At 31.1% G+C, this 22,603-nt stretch overlaps 1 protein-coding gene and 1 pseudogene across 1 annotated transcript; one reads left to right on the top strand and one right to left on the bottom strand.

Moving 5' to 3' along the window:
* The first annotated feature begins 308 nt into the window (after nucleotides 1-308).
* Nucleotides 309-5,772, top strand: LOC146872535 (uncharacterized; annotated as a pseudogene).
* Nucleotides 5,773-11,028: 5,256 nt separating this feature from the next.
* Nucleotides 11,029-19,819, bottom strand: LOC118450779 (fatty acid synthase-like). Its single transcript, XM_085661394.1, is given in 21 exon segments — nucleotides 11,029-11,107; nucleotides 11,383-11,527; nucleotides 11,686-11,901; nucleotides 11,961-12,275; nucleotides 12,278-12,450; nucleotides 12,563-13,386; nucleotides 13,468-13,965; nucleotides 13,967-14,162; nucleotides 14,234-14,455; nucleotides 14,514-15,555; nucleotides 15,628-16,032; nucleotides 16,107-16,411; nucleotides 16,502-17,007; nucleotides 17,094-17,411; nucleotides 17,492-17,652; nucleotides 17,746-17,953; nucleotides 18,053-18,346; nucleotides 18,415-18,836; nucleotides 18,933-19,161; nucleotides 19,261-19,511; nucleotides 19,599-19,819. Coding segments are annotated over 21 exon segments (6,993 nt in total). The 5' UTR covers nucleotides 19,783-19,819.
* Between the last annotated feature and the right edge of the window lie 2,784 nt (nucleotides 19,820-22,603).

The following is a 22,603-nucleotide window of genomic DNA, read 5'->3' as shown; positions in this document are numbered from 1 at the left end:
TAGAAAAGACACGAAGCAACTAAGACGCAGCTTAAGATATTATTCATTTTTTTGTATAATTTTTATTAATTTTCGTCAATAAATCTTCTATTTTATTAATATCACCGACACCGCATATATATATCGTTTAACATTAATAAAAATCTAATTTTTATATTATTTTGGATTTTTTAGGTATATGAAAGATGTCTGGATAACACATGAGTATTCCCAAAGGGATTGAAGAATTGAAGAATACTTGGCAGTTGTATTAACAAAAGTTGAATATAAATTAATATTGTCTATTATGAGATAGGCAATATTGCAAGATGTTAACACAGTTTAAAAGGTAAAAATAATTTTATTGTTCTTTTTGAAATATTATTGAAATTTTTTTATTGTAATTATAAAATATATACAGCTCATAGAAAAATGTAATATATATGTATATATACATATATATATTTCTCTTTAGAATTATTATATAATTTCAGTTGTGTAGAAAAATTGGGCGGAAAAAAGAATATAAATAATGTAGATGCAAAATAAATTATTTATTATTGAAAAATACTAATGTACAGTATATCTTTGATACTGGTGTAACTTGCAAAGTAAGATACAACTTACAAAGAATTTTATATATATATGCAGCTTCAAATGTTTTTCTTACAGAGAGTGCTGTAAGGTGATGATGTGCTATTATTGTATTAGATGTTCGTAATATTTACATCAGGAGACACTCAACACAATTATTAAAAAATTAGATAATGTATAAAAGACTTTTATTATATTTTATTTCTCTATAAAAATATTATTCACTACACCATTTATTTATATTTATAATATTATTTATATTTATAATATTATTTAAGTTTATATCAAAAGCATAAAAATTGTAAGAAGTAATTAGTGATATATATTTATAAAAATTTTATTTTCAGTTTGACATATTAATTAATAATATTGAAGTTAGAGGAAAAGTATTACTTTAAATATGGATAAACGAACATACAAGTTAAATGTATTTTCATAGTTATCATTAATTTGAATAGCCATAAAACATATCTTATTAAATGATCTTTGGCAAATTGTATTTACATATATATAGTTTATTCGGAATTTTTGGAATGTTTTGTTGTAAAAGTTAGGCTGGTAGAAAAATGGATTATTTTATTAGTATTTCTCACAAGTAAAAGATTTATTTTATATGCTTTCTTCTTACAAAGGATTAGCGATCATCTTTATTTTGTGCGCAAACAATTAACATGAAGATTAATTATAAAAACTTTGATGACGAATTAATACTAACTGATCATTTTTTTAGAAATGATCGAATGATAATTTTTTTACTTGAAAGTGTTACAATAAAGAATTGTTAAATAATAAACAATTTATTTCGTATCTACATTATTTATTTATATTTTATTATTGCGCTTAATTTTTCTATTCAAATGAAATTATATAATAAGCTTAAAAAAATATGTATATAAATATATACATGTATATATTATATTTTTCAATGAGCTATATATACTTCATAATTACAGTAACAAAATCTCAGTAATACTTCAAAGAAAACAGTAAAATTATTTTTACCCTCTAAATAAACTATCTTAACATTTTCTTTCATTACGTTCATCTACACAAGGCAGTCATACTGTTTAATTCCTCTGTTTGAGGAGCATATAACAACGATGAATGCGAATTGTTTTTTCCTGAATTGATTTGATTGTAATTACTATAGCGTTTCTCGTCCGATGTACTCATTTTGTGAAGCCTATTGTATAAACTCTTTAGGAAAAAAATATAACTTAGTGGATCAGTATCAATGTTCTCCTATTCCTGATCAAAAAATTAGTGAGGATAATATTGTGTATACATCTCATTATCGAAAAGTAGAGCTTCTCGTTTTTACTCTAACGGTATAAAAAATTCCTGTTAAAATTGATTGGTTAATAATTGTAATCTAGTTTATATTACCAGAATACTATATATACGATTATAATTTACGAATAGATCTTTCAATCTAAAAATACAAAATAAATTCGTAAATATGAAAAAAGTAGTTATATTTGTTGTTGCGTCGTGAGGGCGCAACTATGAGAGTGTTTCCAGATACACGCCTCGCAATGGACCAGCGATAGTCGATTTGTACGGAGAATTTCTTCCGTCTCTTGTTCTCAGAACTATAGATGCACTGGTCGTGATGAATAAGGGCGGTGGGACCGTTGTAGGATACCGCTGAAGACTATCACTAAAATACCGTTCGCCGCGTTCCCACACATTAATGAGAGAACGCGCGAGATCCTTCTTTTAAAGGATCCCGTGAAACAAGCGAGATAGATATGCGATAATAAATATGGTGCAAATTGAAGCTATCACAGTATATTTGTTGAAATAAGATATAATTGTTGATGTGTTTTATGTAATGATGTGTAGTTAGTTTTGCTGGCTATTTTTAAAGAAGTGATAGCCAGTAATGTTTAATAAGATTCGAAAATTTACATGTCGTGAGTCTGAAAGATGTAACTTGACTGACCTTTTGACGTCTTTAAAATTATTCACGAAGACTGTAGTGAAATAAGGAAAGGGAATGAAAAGGGCAGAGTTGAAGTATGATCTGGGCATGGAAAGGAAAGGAATAGATACCCATTGGCCGGGGATGGATCAGGATAGTTTGTTAAAATGTTCAAATATTCCATATGTGCCCCTTTGTTTTAGTGTAAACTAGAGGGATATTCAAGGCATCAGATAATCCTTAGCTCGTCGCGCCTAGGCATTTAGTTTCACTATTTATTTATTGCCCGGTTAGACATTGTTGAAGACTAGGTACTCAACTAAAAAAGTCTAAATTCGGATAAAGGTGGTTATGTGTTTTTATCTATGCGTTTTCTTAGCGAGTATCCAATGAATTCTCAAGGTTAAATATTTTTAATAGTGGTATATGATTCGTAGGAGAAAGTACTATGAACAATTGAGGGACTCGTCACATTTGTAGTTATACTGATTGTATACTATATATATATATATACACACTATACAAGTTATATTCGTAGATAAGAGAAATATACGCACGTGAAAATTCTTTGGATAGAGGATCTCAGTCCAATTTTATAACTGAAAAATTTTATAAGTGTTGACGGATACATGTGCAATCTCAAATATTTACAATACTACTTTTTAGGTATATGTTGATACACATATCCTCAGGTATCTATAGTATTTTCTCCTAAGAGCTATATATTCCTGGGAATTTCTTGAATAATCGCTAAAAAAATGAGTAGATAAAAACATATTGCCACCTTTGGTCGAATTTAGGCATTGTTAGTAAAGTACTTAGTTTTCGATAATGTGTTTAGACTTATTCTAGTACTTATTCTTCAAATATCAATGCAATACTCACGGATCTATACGGTCGCTAAGACAAAGAACCATGCGTGAGATTTGTTAAACATTTCTATCCTGACACGCCCTCTGTATTAATAAGAAACAAAATTCTACAAAGTTTTTGTTCAAATTGATTGCTGTACGAATACTTTTTATTGTACATTGTACATTGTACAATGTACTCATTGTACATTGAATGAGGAATGATTGAGTGACTATCTACAACATCATATGTAAATAATTTGCTATTGAAATTAACGACGTAAGTATCAATTAATTGTTTTATGTGCAACGTATTATTAATCGTATGTAACATTTTATTAGTCATTATATCATATAACAAAAATTATTTTGTCCTTTATGTAAGAAATAATAATCAAGAAACATTTGCGATTATAAGTATAATATGTTTAATTTGCGTAATATAACGGTCATTATTTATATAATATCGTCAAGTAGAAAAATACTCGCTGCCTAGTTAAAATATGTATTCGTATATATATAATATGTAAATATAACGTCGATGTATGAGATGGTTAAGTAATTAAACATACATAAGTGAAAGTTCAATGGTATCAGACCATGCATAATAAGCAAATAATTTTATGCACTTTTGTGCATCGATGAATCAAAAAAATGTAACTGTACTTTTTTCTTTAACAAAAACTTATATTTTTGTTTGCATCGTTTGATGCAGATTTTTATACTGTACCTAAAATTATTAATATACTTTTGTCCTAAACCTATACGTTAGCAAATTATTCTATGTAAAAGTTTCTACAAGAACCTAGATTTTTATCCTTTTTCGTTGAATATTTTATTTTTATCGATAAAGCTCATATCTTTATTAGTGATTTGTAACTTTTAGAATGAAATATGAACATTAATGCCAAGATTCTATACTTTTTTCTTTTATATGCTTAAAATATGTATTATAATATATGAGTTATGTATATTTTTATAGATATTAATGTGATATGATGTATGTATTAATCACCATTTCTATACTATTAATAAATGGTTCTCGATGATATATTGCTTATTCTTAATATATTACCAAAATCATTTTTTTCTTTTATAATGGATCGTCTATATATATATATATTTTCGTCCTAATGAAAAGTGTCCACCAGGATTACCATGGAATCTAGTAATTTTTTCGAAAAACCCCAAAACACCTCAATCAAAGAAAATAAATCTTTATCATATATTGACCTACTTTGGGCTAATCCCTAAGAGGATGACAATCTCCTTAAAAGTTTTGAATGATAATAAAGTTCAAGTGGTTTATTATTTGAAAAGTCTTTTGCTTCTTTTTATATTGATGCTATTCTTTATAAAATTTTGAATCCATACTTCCTTATGAAATGTGTTTCGAATTTTAGATTGAAAACAACTTTTATTTTATTAAACATTCAAAATATGTATTGTTGATTACCATGTAATAATAACATATTTTCTGAGTGTAACGTTAAATATTCTGCAATACATCCGATTAATGTATGAACTATTATATTGAATTAATGATCCATTCTTTTTATCAAATAATTTGATTTGAAAGTCGTATTTTGATTCACCTAAGGGGTCTGACTACCCAAGATATTTAAAAAAATCCATTTTTTTGCATTTTTATTTTTTTGAAGTTTTGTGAACAATTTAAGTCATATCCGGTATTAAAATTCGAAAAATTGACGGAGTTATAGGTGTTTCTAGGTAGAACGATCGGGCAGCTGCAAGCAGTGGGTCGCGATTCAATCCATACGTACTCGGCGGGCATACTTGTTCTGTTGTGTCTTTTTGTATATGTACAGAATTCTAAACTTTTTCATCGTTTTTTCTGTAATTAGCAATGTTGTGAAGTATAAGGCATGCAACGGTGAAGTGAAGTTCATAGAATCGAGCATTCGTAGACTCGGTTTTACATTAATAATTTCGTGTGATTCCTGAGAACCAATCAGTGTCAATTCTAGTCCTCTCATAAAAAATAAAGTTTATGAATAGACGAATTATTTTAGCATTTCGTTTGCATTCGCATTGTTAGGGATTAGTGTACGAGGAATAGAAAAATTTTGTGGAATCATGGATTTACTCATGTACCAGTAATTTACCCATGTACCTATGAAACTGATGTACCAGTTGTTTTACGATATCGTCATCGAGCACATTAATATTATTGTAGAGAGTGTGTGCAAGATGTCAATGAAAAATGCTGTAAAGGAAGAACAAAAATTGATAGCAGAAATGGGTAAAGGCTCAGATTTTACTGTTTCTGGGGATAGAACTTGACGCAAACGAGGCTTTTCATTGCTTTACGGCATATCGACGATTATTGGATATTATTCGGGTAAAGTAATAGATTTAATAGTTAAATCTTCGTACTGCAAAGCTTGTGTACGATGGCTATAAAAGCATTGTGTCGATGATGAACTTGATGCATTTCCAAATCGGACATCGCTACTACTAATTGTGCATGAAATTCGATAAGCAGCGTTACGATACATCGGAGATCCGAGCACAAGAAAGTAGGAAAAATATCCTGTTGCTGAATGAACGTCATATGGGCCAGAAATCGCTGATTAAATATAAGCAAAAAACACCACTTTACCATCCAAATAACTGGATATTTACTTTCTTTTGTGTTTTTCGATCTAACCGGAAAGAAATATCGGAAACAATCAGACTTATTGATTTGAAATTTGTACAGAATATTTTCAGGTACATTATCTACAAAGTAGCGTACGATTTTTACTTCTATGGCATCAGCTGCAACGCCGCCATTTTCCAATATTTTAAAACATTTTTTTGTAAGACAGATTGTTTAAACTGTGAACTATTATGCGTCCAAAAATAAAAAATATTCGTTTGATACTTTTGAGTTTATAGATTTTTAAAAATAGGCTCATTTTCCGAGTGCTCTGGGTGATTAGATTCCTTAAGATTTAGATTTATCTATTGATCTTTTAAAACATTAAAAATGACCTAAATTTGCCGAAAGAATTATGTTTTTAACACGATGGAGCTTTCCCACAGTAACCAGCAACATAGCAGTTTTTAAACTAGCATTTTCCCGATCATTCACATCCTTTAATTTTGTTCTATATTATAAATTTAGAATATACCATTCAACCACATAAATTTCGTTACTTCGGTTATGCATGCACATTTTTTATACATATTATCGCAATATATTATTATCATTTTTATAATTTTATTCAGGGGTTTTGGACAATATATTGTTTATTGTTAATATGTGTTGCATTAAAAATGAATCATTTCTATATATTCTTCCACTTTTCATTTAATATACTCCATTCTTGTTTATTTCTTCATGATTCCTCTAATCGAAAATAATTGTATTTGTCCTAATGTTTATTATAAAGTTTTCTCAAGTAATAAATCATTTATAATGAAATATTTTAATTTTTCTCATTTTACTATATTTTTCAGAAAGTTGGTTAATAATTGTCTCGGATTTGTTTATCGTATGAGTATTATACGGGTATGTTTTCATTTTAAATACTCTGAAATTTTTGCATATAAAAATATGCAAAATGAAATATATTATATACTATAACGGACTGTTCTTTTTTTTCATAGTAATATATTTATATATTTTGCATGATTTATATATTTCTGTTTACATGAAACTAATTCTATGAGTTACTTTCCAGGTACATTATCTTTCCAGAGTTACTTACCAATTAAATGATGGGAATAAGATGTTATCGACCGAAGGCAAAGTAATCTATTAAGTGGTAACCTAACGTATCTATTACCAGTAGAATTCTAAGGGAAATACGTGATGTCACATTACCACCTACTGTCATTTTATATCTACGTCACTTCATGACATGAGTTATATTATGATATGTTGTTGTTTCTCTAAATTAACCTAACTTATATTCATCATAGTAAATCTAGGATCTTCAGAACCGTTAATTCTCTTTGCTAGGAAATTAGCTGTGAGGTTAGCTAACACTTCTCTCAATGGGATCTTGGGGGGGATCGGCGACGAAGCGACTTAGGGCCTTATCCCAACATTTCTAATAGGGCTTGCTCGTGTTCGAGTTACTGCATCTGCCACTATTCTCAGGGATTATAGCATTGTATCTAGCGTTCATTCTGGAGTCTTGAATTCAAATTATATTGGTGATAACTTGTCAGCTCTGAGAGTATTGTCTTGTTCATCCTAGGTAACAACAATTGTTTAAACAATTTGCTAGTCGAATCGAGTATATATATAAGGACTTGCAGGTTATTAATCCTATCGCTACATTCCTATCTTCTTCCGGGATAAAGATCAGCTTCTAAGTCCTCCATTAAAACGAGACTTTATCTGTTATCATTGTATGAATAAGAATAATAGCCATTTAATTTTAGTCTTGGCGACATCATCAAAAAGCATCATCTTAAGAAGTATTCCCTGGAATGAATATGGTTCAAGTTTTCCCTGATTTTAGTTTTCTTGTTGACACCTGCAGGTCTTCCTCAAACAGAGGGATATTATCCTCATTTATCTCTCAGTCCTGTATTGAACACATCTCTTTTTATGAGTATTCCACTTCCCTACATTTCTGGTCCCATGTATCTGCATCTATCTGCTTTACTTGAAAATTCGTTACTTAAAATCTTTTGCCTGATGCATTCTACAACATTCTCTTCGTTGTTCCTAATTTTCATCAATAAACTGCTTTCCCATATCTGATACGTTATCTGTGCCGAACTATAATTACGACTTCTAAATGCCTCATTACAGTTTCCAAGCTTCTTCGTTTATTTAGTAAGTTATATCTCAGTTATCCTTAGTTTAAGAAAAGCGTAAAAATCTTCGACTTTTAGTCTATTAATAAACCATCCTTTGATTGTTCGCATCGATTGTTCTTTCCCCAATGGTGTTTATTTGATCAAGATAAGTTGATAATCACTGAGTGTTGGTTCTTTCAGTACTTTTCATTTTCTGACAATTACAAGCTTAGGAATGTAATATCGATAATAGGTCCAGTTGTACCTTTTCTGAAAGTGTATGTGTGTCTCTAATTGGTCATTTTCAGTTGAGCAGAAGTCATGATTTCTGTTACTACTACAATTCTTGGATCCTTCACTCCTTCCCCATATTTAGTATTGAAGTCTCTTCCAACTATTATGAGTCCTGTATGCCTAACACATTCCTTTAACTTGGTCATACGTTCCAGAAAATAGTCAAAAGGAATGACTGGCGAGAAGTAGCAGGAAACAATAAACATTACGTTTATCTTTTCAGCCATATAATGACTTGTAAAATTCTCAGCTTCTGGTCACTACTATTATGACTGCCAGCGCACTCAGATCGTCTACCTATAAGTCTTCTTTTTCAAGCCCATAAGTCCACTTATTATAAAAATTTGGGATTTTTTTCAACCATTGCTTGAAATATCAGATCTTGAACTTATTTCTTTCTACTTAAGTTTATCTTTTAGCAAAAATAATGAACCCGTATGTTTTTAAAAATTATTCTCTTTCTCTTTCTCTCTTTCTTTTTCCTATTTTGTCAACGCGTCAGAGTCACCGTCTGTGCCGTGGTTCTGGCACTTTCTTTATTTCTTGGCTTGGTAATTTCTTATTTTCTTCTAGCCAGGTCTCAGTTTCTATTAGTTATTTCCTAATCCTTTTTATCACTTGGATCCTCCAATTTAACGCATTTAAGATGTAATCCTGTTACTGTTATTTTCTTTCTATGAGACCTCAATTGAGTGAGATTCCTTTTCTATTTTGAGATTTTACTTGCTGTGGCATTCTATTATTTCGTTTTCTCTTCCTCCTTTCTTTCTTCATTTGTTTTCTTTCAGACTGTCTTTTAGACCCACTTTCTTGAGTTGCATGGTATTTCCTGTTGTTGCTGTGTCACTTCCTGAACCTAGTCGCTCTATATTGTCCATAATCACTTGTAATACCAGTATTTCGTCACATGCTTGTTGTGTCTTTACATGATAGATGATTAATCCAACCTTTATATACATACATACATACATATATATAAATGTATATATATATATATATATATGAATATGTTCTCTCTTCATTTACAAACAAATAAGATAGGAGATATAATAATAAATATATTTACAATGTAAATATATAATTAAAGAACATGTAAAGGAAGTAATGTGAGTTTTGTGATATATTATTCAGCCATCGATTGTCGTAAATGGACTTCATCAAAGTCAATACGATATCTATTTGAATTTTCCTATAAGAAAATTAGGTTATTGTTAAGTTTAAAACGTTGAGTTTATTTGCGATCGAGATTTAGCAAAAATCTGTTTTCCCGCTTCTAGAAAAAAGTTTTGAAATAATTTGTTTTATTTAACTATTGTTCTTACGTTTAAATAAGATCTTAAATACCTCATTTGTATATATTTTTTTCTAATATAAGGATTTTTAAAACTTTCGAGTAGCTTTTGATTCGTGTTTTTATCTAATTATTTACAATGAGCGAATGAAAGAAAGAAATGATATTCAAGGACTAAACATCAGTGCGGAGAGGTCAGAGTAGTAGAGTACAGAGTAAAGATCAGAGTAGTACAAAGTAGAGATCAGAGTCTTACAAATTAATGCTGAAAGAACTGAGTATAACAGAGTAAAGGAAAGAGTACAAGAGAGCAGAAAAAACAGAAAAACTGATTGTTGATTATTGAGTGTCGAGTGAATGTATAAACGAGAGAAAGTTTGTATATCTCGAGAGACAATCGAGAAACTGTTTATATCTTTGTTTTAATAAAAACATTTGTTCTTTTCTAAATAATGTGACTTAAACCCACCATTCCTACATTTATTCCTATATATAATATATGTTATATAATCTTATTACGAGATTCGGCTTTTCTAAATATAAAAACGGGACAACGAATAAGTTCAGACTTGCAAACTGTTATCTATAATAAATCGTTATTTTTATAAAAAGTTTTTTAGTTTATATTATGCGAATAAATATTCATCCTACACGGACGCAATGGGTAATATTGGTCGAGAAGTGTGATGCCTAGTAAGTCAAGGGAAACCTGAATCCGGTGATGGAGCAGAAGTACGGAGCAAGCAACAATCAAAATGCTGTAAAAAGTTATCCTAATTATAATTGACCTATACAAATGAATGAAACCGAGGAGCTACAAATGCAAACTGCCTCGTGACACTGTTCACTTTCGTGCCTGAATATGTGAGCGCTATCACCGAATAGAATAAGGTAAATTTTCATTACAAGATTATGTATATCCACCAGAGATTTTGCTTTATATTACGCGAATTAAAACAATGCTGATGCATTTTATCGTTTCTTAATTCAAGGATGGGATGCGGTATTAAATGATAAAATTAAAATTGATTAATATATTTATTATTTTGTTTAATTCGTCATTTTGCAAATCAATATTTATTATTCGTGGTTAAGTGAAATCATGAAGTTGGCTACATTCTTAATATTGGACATTAAATTTTGTCAAAGTTATACCATTTAGAGTGCTTGCAAATATGTAATTTATTTTAGCTTCAATTAAAGCAAAAAATCATTTAATATTTTCGTTTTGATTAGGAATGCAATCTATTGTTACTGACATACAGAACACAATACATCATCACCGTATAATACGTGAATGTCTGTTCGTGTCAGATAAAATGTACATGATAAATTTATATTTTATAAAATTTTGGTGACTTGCAATTCTCCCAGACATTTCCAAAAACATTGAGACGTCTGGTAACACCATATCTTATAAATAGCAAAATTATATTAATATATATAAAAATAATGAAACTAAATGTTCTGTAAATATGAAAGTATATAATTCTATTAATATTATTTTTATTAGTTTTCCATAATTAGTTCACCATTAATTGCCATTGCAATTTAAATATTTTCTAATATCGTAACATGATTGTTGTTAACAAAGTGTATTTTTAATTTTTCTTCAGTTATCTGAAAATAACGGTATTTTATAGTAAATTAATATTATATTCATTATTTATACGAATTTTACAACTTACAATCTGTACTCCATATGAGATATGTTAGATGATAACAACAAAAATTTGATTGGTATTCTTACATATGATATTGTTTCTGAATTATATTTCATGCATGTTTGCAATCTCCTATAATATGAGGAAATAGTATTTCTTTGATCTCGTTCTAAATATAATTGCATTCAAGTAACAATACATTAAAAAATGCATTTACTTTCTCATCCCACGATTTTCCCAATTCAAGTACAATCAGGAAAGTTACGTTGGAAATTCATTTGAAAATAGAGAGAAATAGAAAAAGAAAAAAAGGACGAATCTGTTCACTATTAACAGATATAAATATCTCCGTCATGATCACAAGAGTATTGTTTTGCAACTCTTCCTCCAATGACGATTGTATCTGTTGGTTTATAAGTTCCTTCATTATCTGAGAAGCACCGTCTATCAAAATTAACTGCTCATTAAACTCTTTGGTTTCTAATCGTCGTATGAGTTCAATTGTTATAAGCGATACGTATGAGTATCCCTCTAGTATATATTGTAATATGTAAAGTTAAATACTATTTTAATACAACAGGTTCAATAATATTTAATTTAATCAAATGTTTCTTTAGTAAAAGAATATACTGGTAGAAATAAATGGACCATTTCTTATATAGTTTTTAATCCATAATTCGTCCCGAGTAGGAAATAAGTCGCAGGCGACTTAATTTTCGGTTCTAATATTTTGAAAATGCTACCATAGCCTTTGATACCTGAAATGTTAAATACCTCACTTCAACCTTCCTCTGTACTAATTTTAGGAGGGATAATTATTTAGGAAGATAGTTTTTCACCCAACAAATACATCAACGTCTTTATACCAAGTAATATTTCGTTTTTAGCAGTTTTATTATGATTACTATTATTTTTTTACCCATTTCCATGAGTTTGCCGAAGATAAAGCATTTAAATTCTTCCGTCGCGAGATATATTTCATATTTACGCTCTAATGTTTGTTTTATTTCCACATCCATCATAGAATCTATTCCAAGTTCAGCCAAGCAAATTTGTTGATTGACGCTCTTTAAGTCTTTAATACCTATAATCAAAAATTCTTTATTTAAATAAGATAAAGAAAAAAAAAGCTAGCGAAAATAAAATAAAATTATTAAATTTAGCAATAACCATAATTCGGATAAACCGAAACTTATATATAATTTTTAAGACAGCATTTACGACATTGTCCTCACGATCGCCATCTAATTGTTTTTCAGCGACTACCATACTAGCAACTATAGGTTTATCCTGTAGCAAAAATCGATTCATTTCTTCTAAACATGATGTTATTTTTTGCTGTAGAGTACTGCCAATAACAAGTTCTTTATCATTATCCTGCATATCCGCGACAAGACCGACGTCTCCAATCGCTCCCCATTGAATAGCTAATCCAGGCAAACCTTCTTCTACCCTTTTTTCGCATATTCTTTCCATAATGGAATTAGCCATACCATAATTCGTTTGGCCAGCATTTCCTCTTTCGCACGAGACGGAAGAGAAGACTACGAAATGCCGAAGATCTGAACAAAGCGTTCTAGTAAATTCGTCCAAGCGTTTCGTTGCCCAGACCTTTCCCTTGAAACATTCTTCAAAAGTTTTCATCGTTTGGTTACAACAAATACAATCTTTCAAAGACACCGCGAGGTTAAATATACCATCGATGGGACCTTGATCTATTGCTGATTTTACTACAAGCTCGCAGTCTTCTCGTTTAGCCGCATCGAGACCGACCAGGATCTTAATATTCACGCCGTATGATTCCCATCTCTTGATTCTCATTTGTTGATAACCATTCTTTAAGCCGTTTCGTGAAGTAATGATAATATTTTTAGCATTTCGAAGAACCAACCAATCGATTAATTCTAAACCAAAGCTACCCAAGCCGCCAAAAATTATATAACTTTTGTTCGGGAGACATCTATAATAAGGTTCAGCCAAAATCGGTGTATTCAGTTGTTCATTTTCTTCGCGTATCTTTATTAGTACCTACGAAATTCAAGATGGATTTCGAGTTATAATTTAAGATACTACAAATAATTGAATATTAAAACAACGATCACAACTTACTTTTCCAATATGTTTACATGCAGCCGTGAATCTAAAAGCTTTCTCTATTTGATCTCTGCCGAAGATGCTTCTTACAATAGGTTTGATTGCATTTTCTTTAAGGAGTTTGTTTACTCTTGAACTTATTTCATTTCTGATTCCGTCCTTGGTAACTATAATTTGATCTAACATTACAGCATGAAAACTGATCTCCTTCAAAAAGACATCGATGTCTAACGGATTATCTGCGGCTAAGTCAAACTTTCCATTTTCTAAAAATCTCCTTTCATGAGCTAAACAACGCAGAGATGCTAGAAGTTTTTCTTCTGATAAAGAATTTAGAACTATATCTACACCTCTACCGTCGGTTTCTTGCAAAATCATTTGTTCGAAGCTAGTATCTCGAGAATTTCCAATATGATTATCGTAGATATTGGGAAATGTTTCTTTAATGAATTTATGTTTTTCTGATGTACTAACTGTAGTGAATACTTCACAGCCTTCATGAAGAGCTAAGGTAAACACCAGTTTGGCCAACACCACCAGCACCAGAGTGGATAAGTTTTCTATCACCCTTTTTCATTTCTCCGTTAATATAAAGTGCAGCAATACATGTGGAATATACGCATGGTACTGTCGCTGCATCTTCCAAATCCCAACTTTCAGGCTCGGTCCAAGAAAAAATGTCGTCCATTTGGCAAAGATTTGATAAGCATCTGAAAAAATGTTGTTCATTTCATTTTCTGTTATTTTCTATATGCGATCTCATGATTTTTAATTAGCTCACTTGTTTTGATTAAGTCCCATAATACGTCGACCATCAATAGTGATTCCGCTATATTCTAATCCAAGTACGCAGTCAACATATCTTCTGTCCTGTTGAAATTTATCTAAACCTATTTTACCTGTTGCCAACATTACGTCTTTAAAGTTTAACGATGCATAATGGATGCGAACAAGATCTGCCTTTTGATAGTCCTTCGTAATTGGTCCTTCGAGCCAACATAAAACTTAAATCTCCGCGTGACTGTAAAAAAGTATTATTTCATGATATTTGATGAAAATTTGATGAAATGTCCTTACATACCAACTGATTAACGAAGGCATGATGCATAAGCTTTGGTTCACAGGATGGAAGTAGCTGATGCCTATATGATCCCCATACGTTTCCTGGTCGTAAAACATTGATGAAAAGATCGATTTCGAATTGTTACGAATAAAGGAGCAATTCTAAAGAAAATTTCGGGGCTGTAAGATCCTGGACTAAAACAGCTCGAAAGATTTTGCCTCCAGGTTCTTTCTGCAAGCAATTAATGAATCCTAACAGACCAGATTCAAAGTTTCCTTCCTCAACAAGTATCACTCTCGTGTTATCTTCTTGTGTTTCATTGGCAAGCACATTTTGTACTTCATTCAACCAGTTAAATTCATTGCTCCTAACATTAATACATAGAATATTTTTCGAAATTTTCTCGATCTTCTTTAACAATATCCACGATTCCTCGAAAGCACGTTTCTCCAAAACTATACCTAATCGAAATTCCTTTAGAATAGAATAGTCCAATGGTATATTTTCCTTTACGCACGATAAAAGGAAAGCCCCATCTTTTGTAGATTTTAAAAGTTGTTTTAAACTTTCCTTTTTTTCATTGGTTAATAAACAACATGCAACTGTTAATATCGCTACATCATCTGTTCGTACTTTTGTTGATTTTGAAATTTCAACATATTTAAGAATGTCTTCTTCGCTAAATTTCTTTGGTGGTGCAAATAAATTAATGCTTGCTTGAATCGAAGGTAAATTGGCGAGAATGTCTCTGAACAATGGAGAAACAAATTTTTCCGCAGATATATTGTCATTATCCTCAACGAGTTCTATTGTTTTCACTTTCTTCATTGGTATATTCTCAAGAGTAATATGCATACATAACGTTAATATTTCGCGTAATGACATTTCCCTTCTGTCACGATAAGCAATGAATTTATGTTCTTCGATAATTGGATCACTGACAGGTTTCTTCCGAACAATCTTACTGGCCCTAATATTATGAATTTCCACACCCTCTGTTACAATCACATCAATATCCTCAAATAATTGTACAGGTACATCTGAAATAATATTATTGAATATAAAGGAATTTGCTATATAGATTCACTTTGAATTAAAAGTAAATATTTAACATTTTTTATTGGTTGTCAAACTTTGCAGATATCGTTGATGAGCTCTAGTATCTATTATCAATTTTCGAATACCAGTCGGTACGAATAAACCTCGGGTATCTAAAGTGAGTATTTTCATCTGCAATATGTTATCCAGGAATGCTACCCAATTTTTTTTCCACTCGATATGTCCTTTTTTTCCTGAAACTGAGGCACTGTTTAAACTTCGAAAGAGGCCGCTATATTGGTAACCACGCAGTTTCAGCTCTTTATAAATATCTTTCTCATCTAATTCTTCCTTCTCATTGCCAATATTTGATTTGATCAAATCAAGGGGTATTTTCTCTTGTAACAAGTTTGTTGCAACACGAATCACTCCAGTAACAATAGCAAGACCTCCTTCGGCCATTTCGAAATTACCACTGCCTGTTCATTCAAAGAACGACATATGTTAACATCTGTAAAACAATATGTAGGTACTAGTTGTGGAGACTGGGTACCTTTTTGAATCATGACTATCATTTCAATTTTGCCTTTTTTCGGTATGGTGTTAGCTCGATTAAACTTTATATTTACAATGACAACAAATAATTCCGTGTACAATTGTCCTATTATCATGCCGAAAGTTTGCCAAACTAAACACAAATATCCTGTCGCTGGAAACAAATTTCTGCCATCGACCACGTGACCAATAACGTACTGAAATTCTACATTATCGATCGATATTTCAAATATTCGTTCACCAGAATCAATTCTCTCTTGTCTATTGTAATCTGCCACAAACCAGTTGTCTGAATTTTTCCATCTAAACACATAATAACGTTGAATTTTTATATTACATTCAGAAGAAATAATTATTAGCCTTTTTCGTTTTTTACATCCTCGTAATTCTTACTTAATAAGTGGGGATATCATTGGAGTACCTCGACTGACCGGATAATCTACGTGTGGATATAATTTAGTAAGATCAAGCTGTATACCGCTGTTATAAATCTTCCCTAATGCTTGCAGAAAAATGATCACGTTATCTTTATCATTTAGATGATTTAATGCAATATTCCTGACAGTTGGTTGCAATGATTTTCTTAAAGTCGCTTGTAGTAGATTTTGCGATCCAATTTCAATCGTGACAACATTGTTCGGAATCAGAGCTAATGATTCTGCAAAGAGTACAGGTTTCAACAGGTTATTGGTGTGATACTCAGCTGACGAGAGTTTTGCGGCTGATGTCGACCACGCGTTTCGTGGCACCGATGTACTGAGCCATTTTTTACTTCGTGCCATCGCTACTGGTATCACTTTTTTTAAATATACAAAAAGTTTCGATCCAACTGCGGCCATATATCGGCTATGATAAGGTATATTATTGCACGCTACCTCTTCCACGATAACTTCAGTTGCCTTCCAAATACAAACACATTCAAAAAAATCAATTTAATAGTAAGGAATATTTTTATTGGCTAGATCCTGATTATCTTCAAACGAACCTGTAATTTTTTAACGAATTTCTTCACATAATCGGTCGGTCCGCTAACAGTTGTACTTTCGGTTCCATTGTGACATGCGATGTCGATATCAACAGGACAGCAATTTTTCAGATCTTCATAGGAAAGCCCTACCGTTGCCATAGAACCATGAGATATTTCTGTTTCCATCAAGGCAATTCCTCGCGAATATGCTGCTAATATCATTTCTTCTGCTGTAAAACATCCATCTGCGTAGGCACAACCAAGTTCACCAACGGAATATCCGATGACGTAGTCCGGTACTACACCTACGGAAGTTAGAAGACCTACCAAGCCGATCTGTAAAGATTTTTTCATTTTGTTAGATCTTATCGAATGTATGCACTTCTCCCAAATAAATAAATAATTGTCGATATTACCTGAACTGCAGCAATTCCGACGATCGAATGCAAGATATTGTCGAACATGCTATTATCTTTTTCAGTTAAAATTTTATAAATATTCAATTTATACTGCTTTAATACAGCGTCGCATTTCTCTATAGCTTTAGCAAATATAGGGAATCTCATTAGACTTTGACCTGTAAATTACAAATTCTACTTCCAGTACATTTGATCGAAATGGTTATTATTTTTATAGTTACGAAGAAATAATAGTACAAAAATATTCGTACCTGTAACAGACCAGAGCGATCCCATTCCAGAAAAAACAAACAATATTAGTTTTTTGATACCAGAATAATTTTTAATTTCTCTCAATTTTTCGTCAGACGATTTAGAACTAGTTATCGTGTATCCTCGACATAAATGACTTGTTGTATCTTTGAGATGAATATCATGAAGGAGACGAATAAATTCGACATCTATCGGTCGATTATCGATCTACGTAATAGGATGTTGAAATTGTATTGATCTATTTTACTGTAGAATAAACAAGTATAACATCTTTATGTTTTCTATTTAAAAGAACATTTCACCTACATCATTTAATATGGTTACAACTGCTTCTTCGGTACGTCCAGAAAGAGTTACGAGTCTTGGCAAATCGTCATCTGGCAATCCTTTATTGACCTTTGTTTTTTGATTTGATTTAAGTAAGACGTGAGCATTAGCACCACCAAAGCCGAAGGAGTTAATGCCTATGTATTCCCCATCAAGTGGAGACGTTTCGGTAACAGCCATGATTCTCCCTTCTGTAAAAGCTTCCACTTCTTTGCGTAGTTGATTAAGATTGATATTTGGTGTTATTAGGCCTGACTCCATCGATATTGTCGCCTGTAATATATCAAAGAAACGAAGATGAACGAATAATTGTCTCATCTTATACTTCAAAATATGTTTACCTTAGCAATGGAGCACATTCCACTGGCTGGTTCGGTATGACCCAAATTTGATTTGATGGAACCGACTTTAAGAGGATCGTTTCTGTTCTTTGTGAAAATCTGATTTATAGTATTAATTTCTTCAGGATCACCAACTTTAGTTCCTGTACCATGAGCTTCGATGTAATTTATACAAGCTGTTGGTACACCGCATTCATCGTAGAATTCTTTGAAAAGAGTACTCTGAATTTGGCTAGAAGGAAATGTTATTCCCTGTTCCTTATAACCATCGCAATTAGTTTTCGCATGGATAACTGTTGCATAGATTCTTTTAGCATTTTTTCCTTTTTGCAGAAATGTAACAATTACGGCTTCGCTGCGCACGTAACCAACTGCATCTTCGTCGAAACACTTGCAACGAACATCCTCAGACAATATTCCTATTAGAGAGATACAAGATAGAATAATTGTTTAATACTCTCATGATAATTCGAGAAAAAAGGACAAATGCTTCAAGAAAATATCATAATCAATATCTAAACGTTTAAATTGCAAAGTTAGGAATGGATGAAGGCAAAGATTTGATCCAGCGACGATCGCGTAATCGCATTGTCCGTTATGTATAGCTCTATATGCGTGTTCCATCGCAAATAGACTTGAGCTGCACATGGTATCAATGTTGTATGTTGGTCCAGTGACGTCCAACCAATTCGAAATTCTGTTGGCCATAAAAGCTTTGCTACAGCTTATGATACCAAAGCCATTTATCTACAATTGAAAAGACGTATCATACGACTTATCCGACTATATAAGTAATTGTACATAATTAATGCGTCTATAAACTGATCGTTTGATCGATTCCCCTACCTGGAGTTTGTCGTAGAACCAAGTTTTCTCTGTATCGGAGAAGCAAGAACCTAAGAATACACCTGTCCTCGTTCCACGAAGATCTTTTGGATGAATTCCAGCATCCACAATAGCTTCATAAGTATGTTCGAACAATATTCTGCCCATAGGATCCATAGTATGTGCTTCTTTAAAATCGACGTCAAAAAATAATGCATCGAATTTCTCAATATAGTTAATTTTCCCCGTTCGTCGTGGAATTTCTGAATCCTCTAATAAAAGATAAAGATAGAAAAATATTAACATTGTTTAATGGTTACGTTGTTAAATAAAATAGATTATATACGTATAATCGATACCTGTATTTATTCCGTTATCTGTGATACAATCTTTGCGATTAAAAATATTATCTTTCAATTCATACAAATTGTTGGACTTTGGAAATCTACCAGCGATTCCGGAAATAACAACTTCTTCGCCTGGTTCTAGATCGGCATATTTGAAAAATTTGTACGATTCCTCTTGTTCCTTAAACTCATTCATGACGTTATGATATTTTACATTCGTTTGTTTGAAATAGAAATTGGACACGAACTGAAATTGTTAACGAAGAATTCTTCTTTTTAATAATTCTTTCCGTCTCCATGAAATTCGTTATATCACGTCACGTATTATAAGTTCTTGTATCTTTCCGTTCTACTTATTCAAATGAAGATATATTTTTAACGGACCTTAATGAATTTATTTGTTCCTTTTATACTAATTAGGTACGTCATGGTCAATGAAACAGCACTGCTCAATAACGAAACAATAAAGTTTCGTCGTAATACCCAAAATAGTTATAATAAAAATTCTTAAATTTATACCTCCCATTTATTAATAATTGCATACATCTGATGTTTACAATGAATGTTATTATTGTATTAATAGCGACTTCCATTAAAATATAAAATTAAGTACATCTTATTAACGTATAGTGTCAATATTATATTTTATATACAAACATACATTTATGTAATATATATATACACATATATTCACGAACAGATACACAAAATATGTATATACCTACGCGTACGCTTACATATATACGCACACAAAACTATATCTTTATCCCAATGTCTTTACTTTTCATATCTAATATTTAACAAAATAGTACAAGCATATGTTATACTTTGTTTACCTTGAATTCCTTTAATAAATTTCGTTAGTGCATTATAGCGAACCTTATAAAACCGTGTTTTGTAATATATACTTATAAGCATATACGAAATAAAATAGTTAAAGTCAAATCAGTATTATATATCGAATTCTTTAATTCAAAAATTTTACCTTCTCCGTAAATTTTCTTGTTACGTAAAATTTAACATGGCTTATAACGATAAGGAGAACAAAAGTAAAAAGAACAAATGAACCCAAATGGTGGCTTATTTTGATGCTCAAATAATAAGTAATTAATGATGCAAATATAATTTAAATAAATATTTTGTATGTAACATTGAGATATATGCATAATGAAAAAAAAGTAGTATGATTGACAAAGAAACGAGTGACGCATAATTTAAAATTATTCACTTCCTTCTGTTCAAAGCATGTGTAAATCGAGCGACAGGTATGGACAAAATATGAATAACTAATCAAGCGTGGAACACTGCTGCGCCGTGCTATCGTATCAATGTATAAGCTTGTTTTGTTATTTCCTTTTCACGCGTATGTAACAATCAGTTTCATGTGAGTTAGAGTAAGTTATATAAGTTAGAGTAAGTAGTGTTAGTAGACTATAAACGCACACTTTTCGGTCTCTCATTTGTATATCTTTCGTCAATGGTAGTGTGCGTCTTGCAAAGATCAGTGCTAGATATGATGTCGGTACTCATTTGGTTTACGATAATTGCGTAGAAAATAATAGATATAATTGATACATATAAGTATTAGTATATAAATCTGCGACAAAAATAAGAATTTAAAATCCATATCCAATATTTTCTTAAAAACAATTAGTGAATACTTATGTATTATATTAATTATAATAAACGCGTAACAATCATAAAGTAATAAGACAAAAAAAACTATAGCGGACGAAACAAAAGAAACGTTTCTTACATTTCTTCGAATGTTGTTTTTATTAGATGGGTGGTTATGTGTAAAAATAATCAAGGACACGATTTGTTGAAAATTCACCCTTCAAACCAGCACATAAAATGATACATTTTCCTTCTTTTATTATCATAAATTACCGTCATCATATGTATCACGTTATATACATTATAAGTATATTCTTCTGTTTCTTCTTCTTTTTACTGTTTCTGTAATTATATTACTACATTACATATTATAATCATGATAATAATAGTAGCAATAATAATAATATGAAATGGAATACTACAAAGGAAACGATATCAAAATAGCGCTGGGAGAAAAATTTCGTAGATAGTGCAGAAACAAACTCATATTTTGATCTATATTAAGAATAATATGTAATATATTTATATATTCACTAATTATTCATTTAAAAAAAATAATCGATAAATGTATATACTTCATAAGCATTTGTCATCGAAAAAATTATACTGCTGCTGTATGCTATCTAGCACAGATCACCGCGAAATTCACGCCTGTCATCAGTGGAGGAAATAAATATAAAAGATTGGATACTAACATCTTACAAAATTATCAAATAAAGAAAGAGAGTAAATTAGTTCATTATCTTCTTTTACATTGATTCAATAAAAAAAACTATACAGTAATAAAAACTATATTAGCCGCGAATTTAAAATTCCTGAATTACCAATATACCATACGTTTCTTATAGAATTTCTCTTTTGTAGTCTTTAAAATCTAAAAGAAACCACGAATTTTTCCACAATTACGCAGTATTCTAAAAATTCAGATCCATTGACATAAACGATTGAACATGTATTTCTTTAGTTTTGCCAAAAAATCATCTGGCCAAAGCTCATTAAATAGATTGAGTGAGTTATCGTAGCTTCTCCGTGTTTCTCCGGGCAAGCAATGCTTTTCTTTGCGTTTAGAAATGTTCGAAAAATCTGAGCATCAGCTATTTACTCACAAAAACAAGCAGGCAATCAGTACTTCAAGAAGAGCATCAAAGTACTGCATTATTTCTTCGCGAAAAATGTTGAATACGAAATCTACATCATCTGTGAGAAAAGACGTTGTTCCGGCGAAGTTTTTAAAAATCTATTTATTTGTGCATAATCTATTCTCGAGAGAATACTATTTTTTAACATGATTTTTGATTGAGAGAAAGAGAGAGAAAGAGACAGAGAGACAGAACAGAGAGAAACAAAGTGGGCGACAGACAGAAAGGGAAAGAGTGCTGCGAGCAATGGCGATTAAAATA

Source organism: Vespa mandarinia, chromosome 14, assembly GCF_050613455.1.
Source record: "Vespa mandarinia isolate Hongniang chromosome 14, ASM5061345v1, whole genome shotgun sequence".
Lineage (NCBI taxonomy): Eukaryota > Metazoa > Arthropoda > Insecta > Hymenoptera > Vespidae > Vespa > Vespa mandarinia.
Note: the sequence above shows the minus strand (reverse complement) of the source record. Positions and strands in the feature narration are given on the sequence as shown.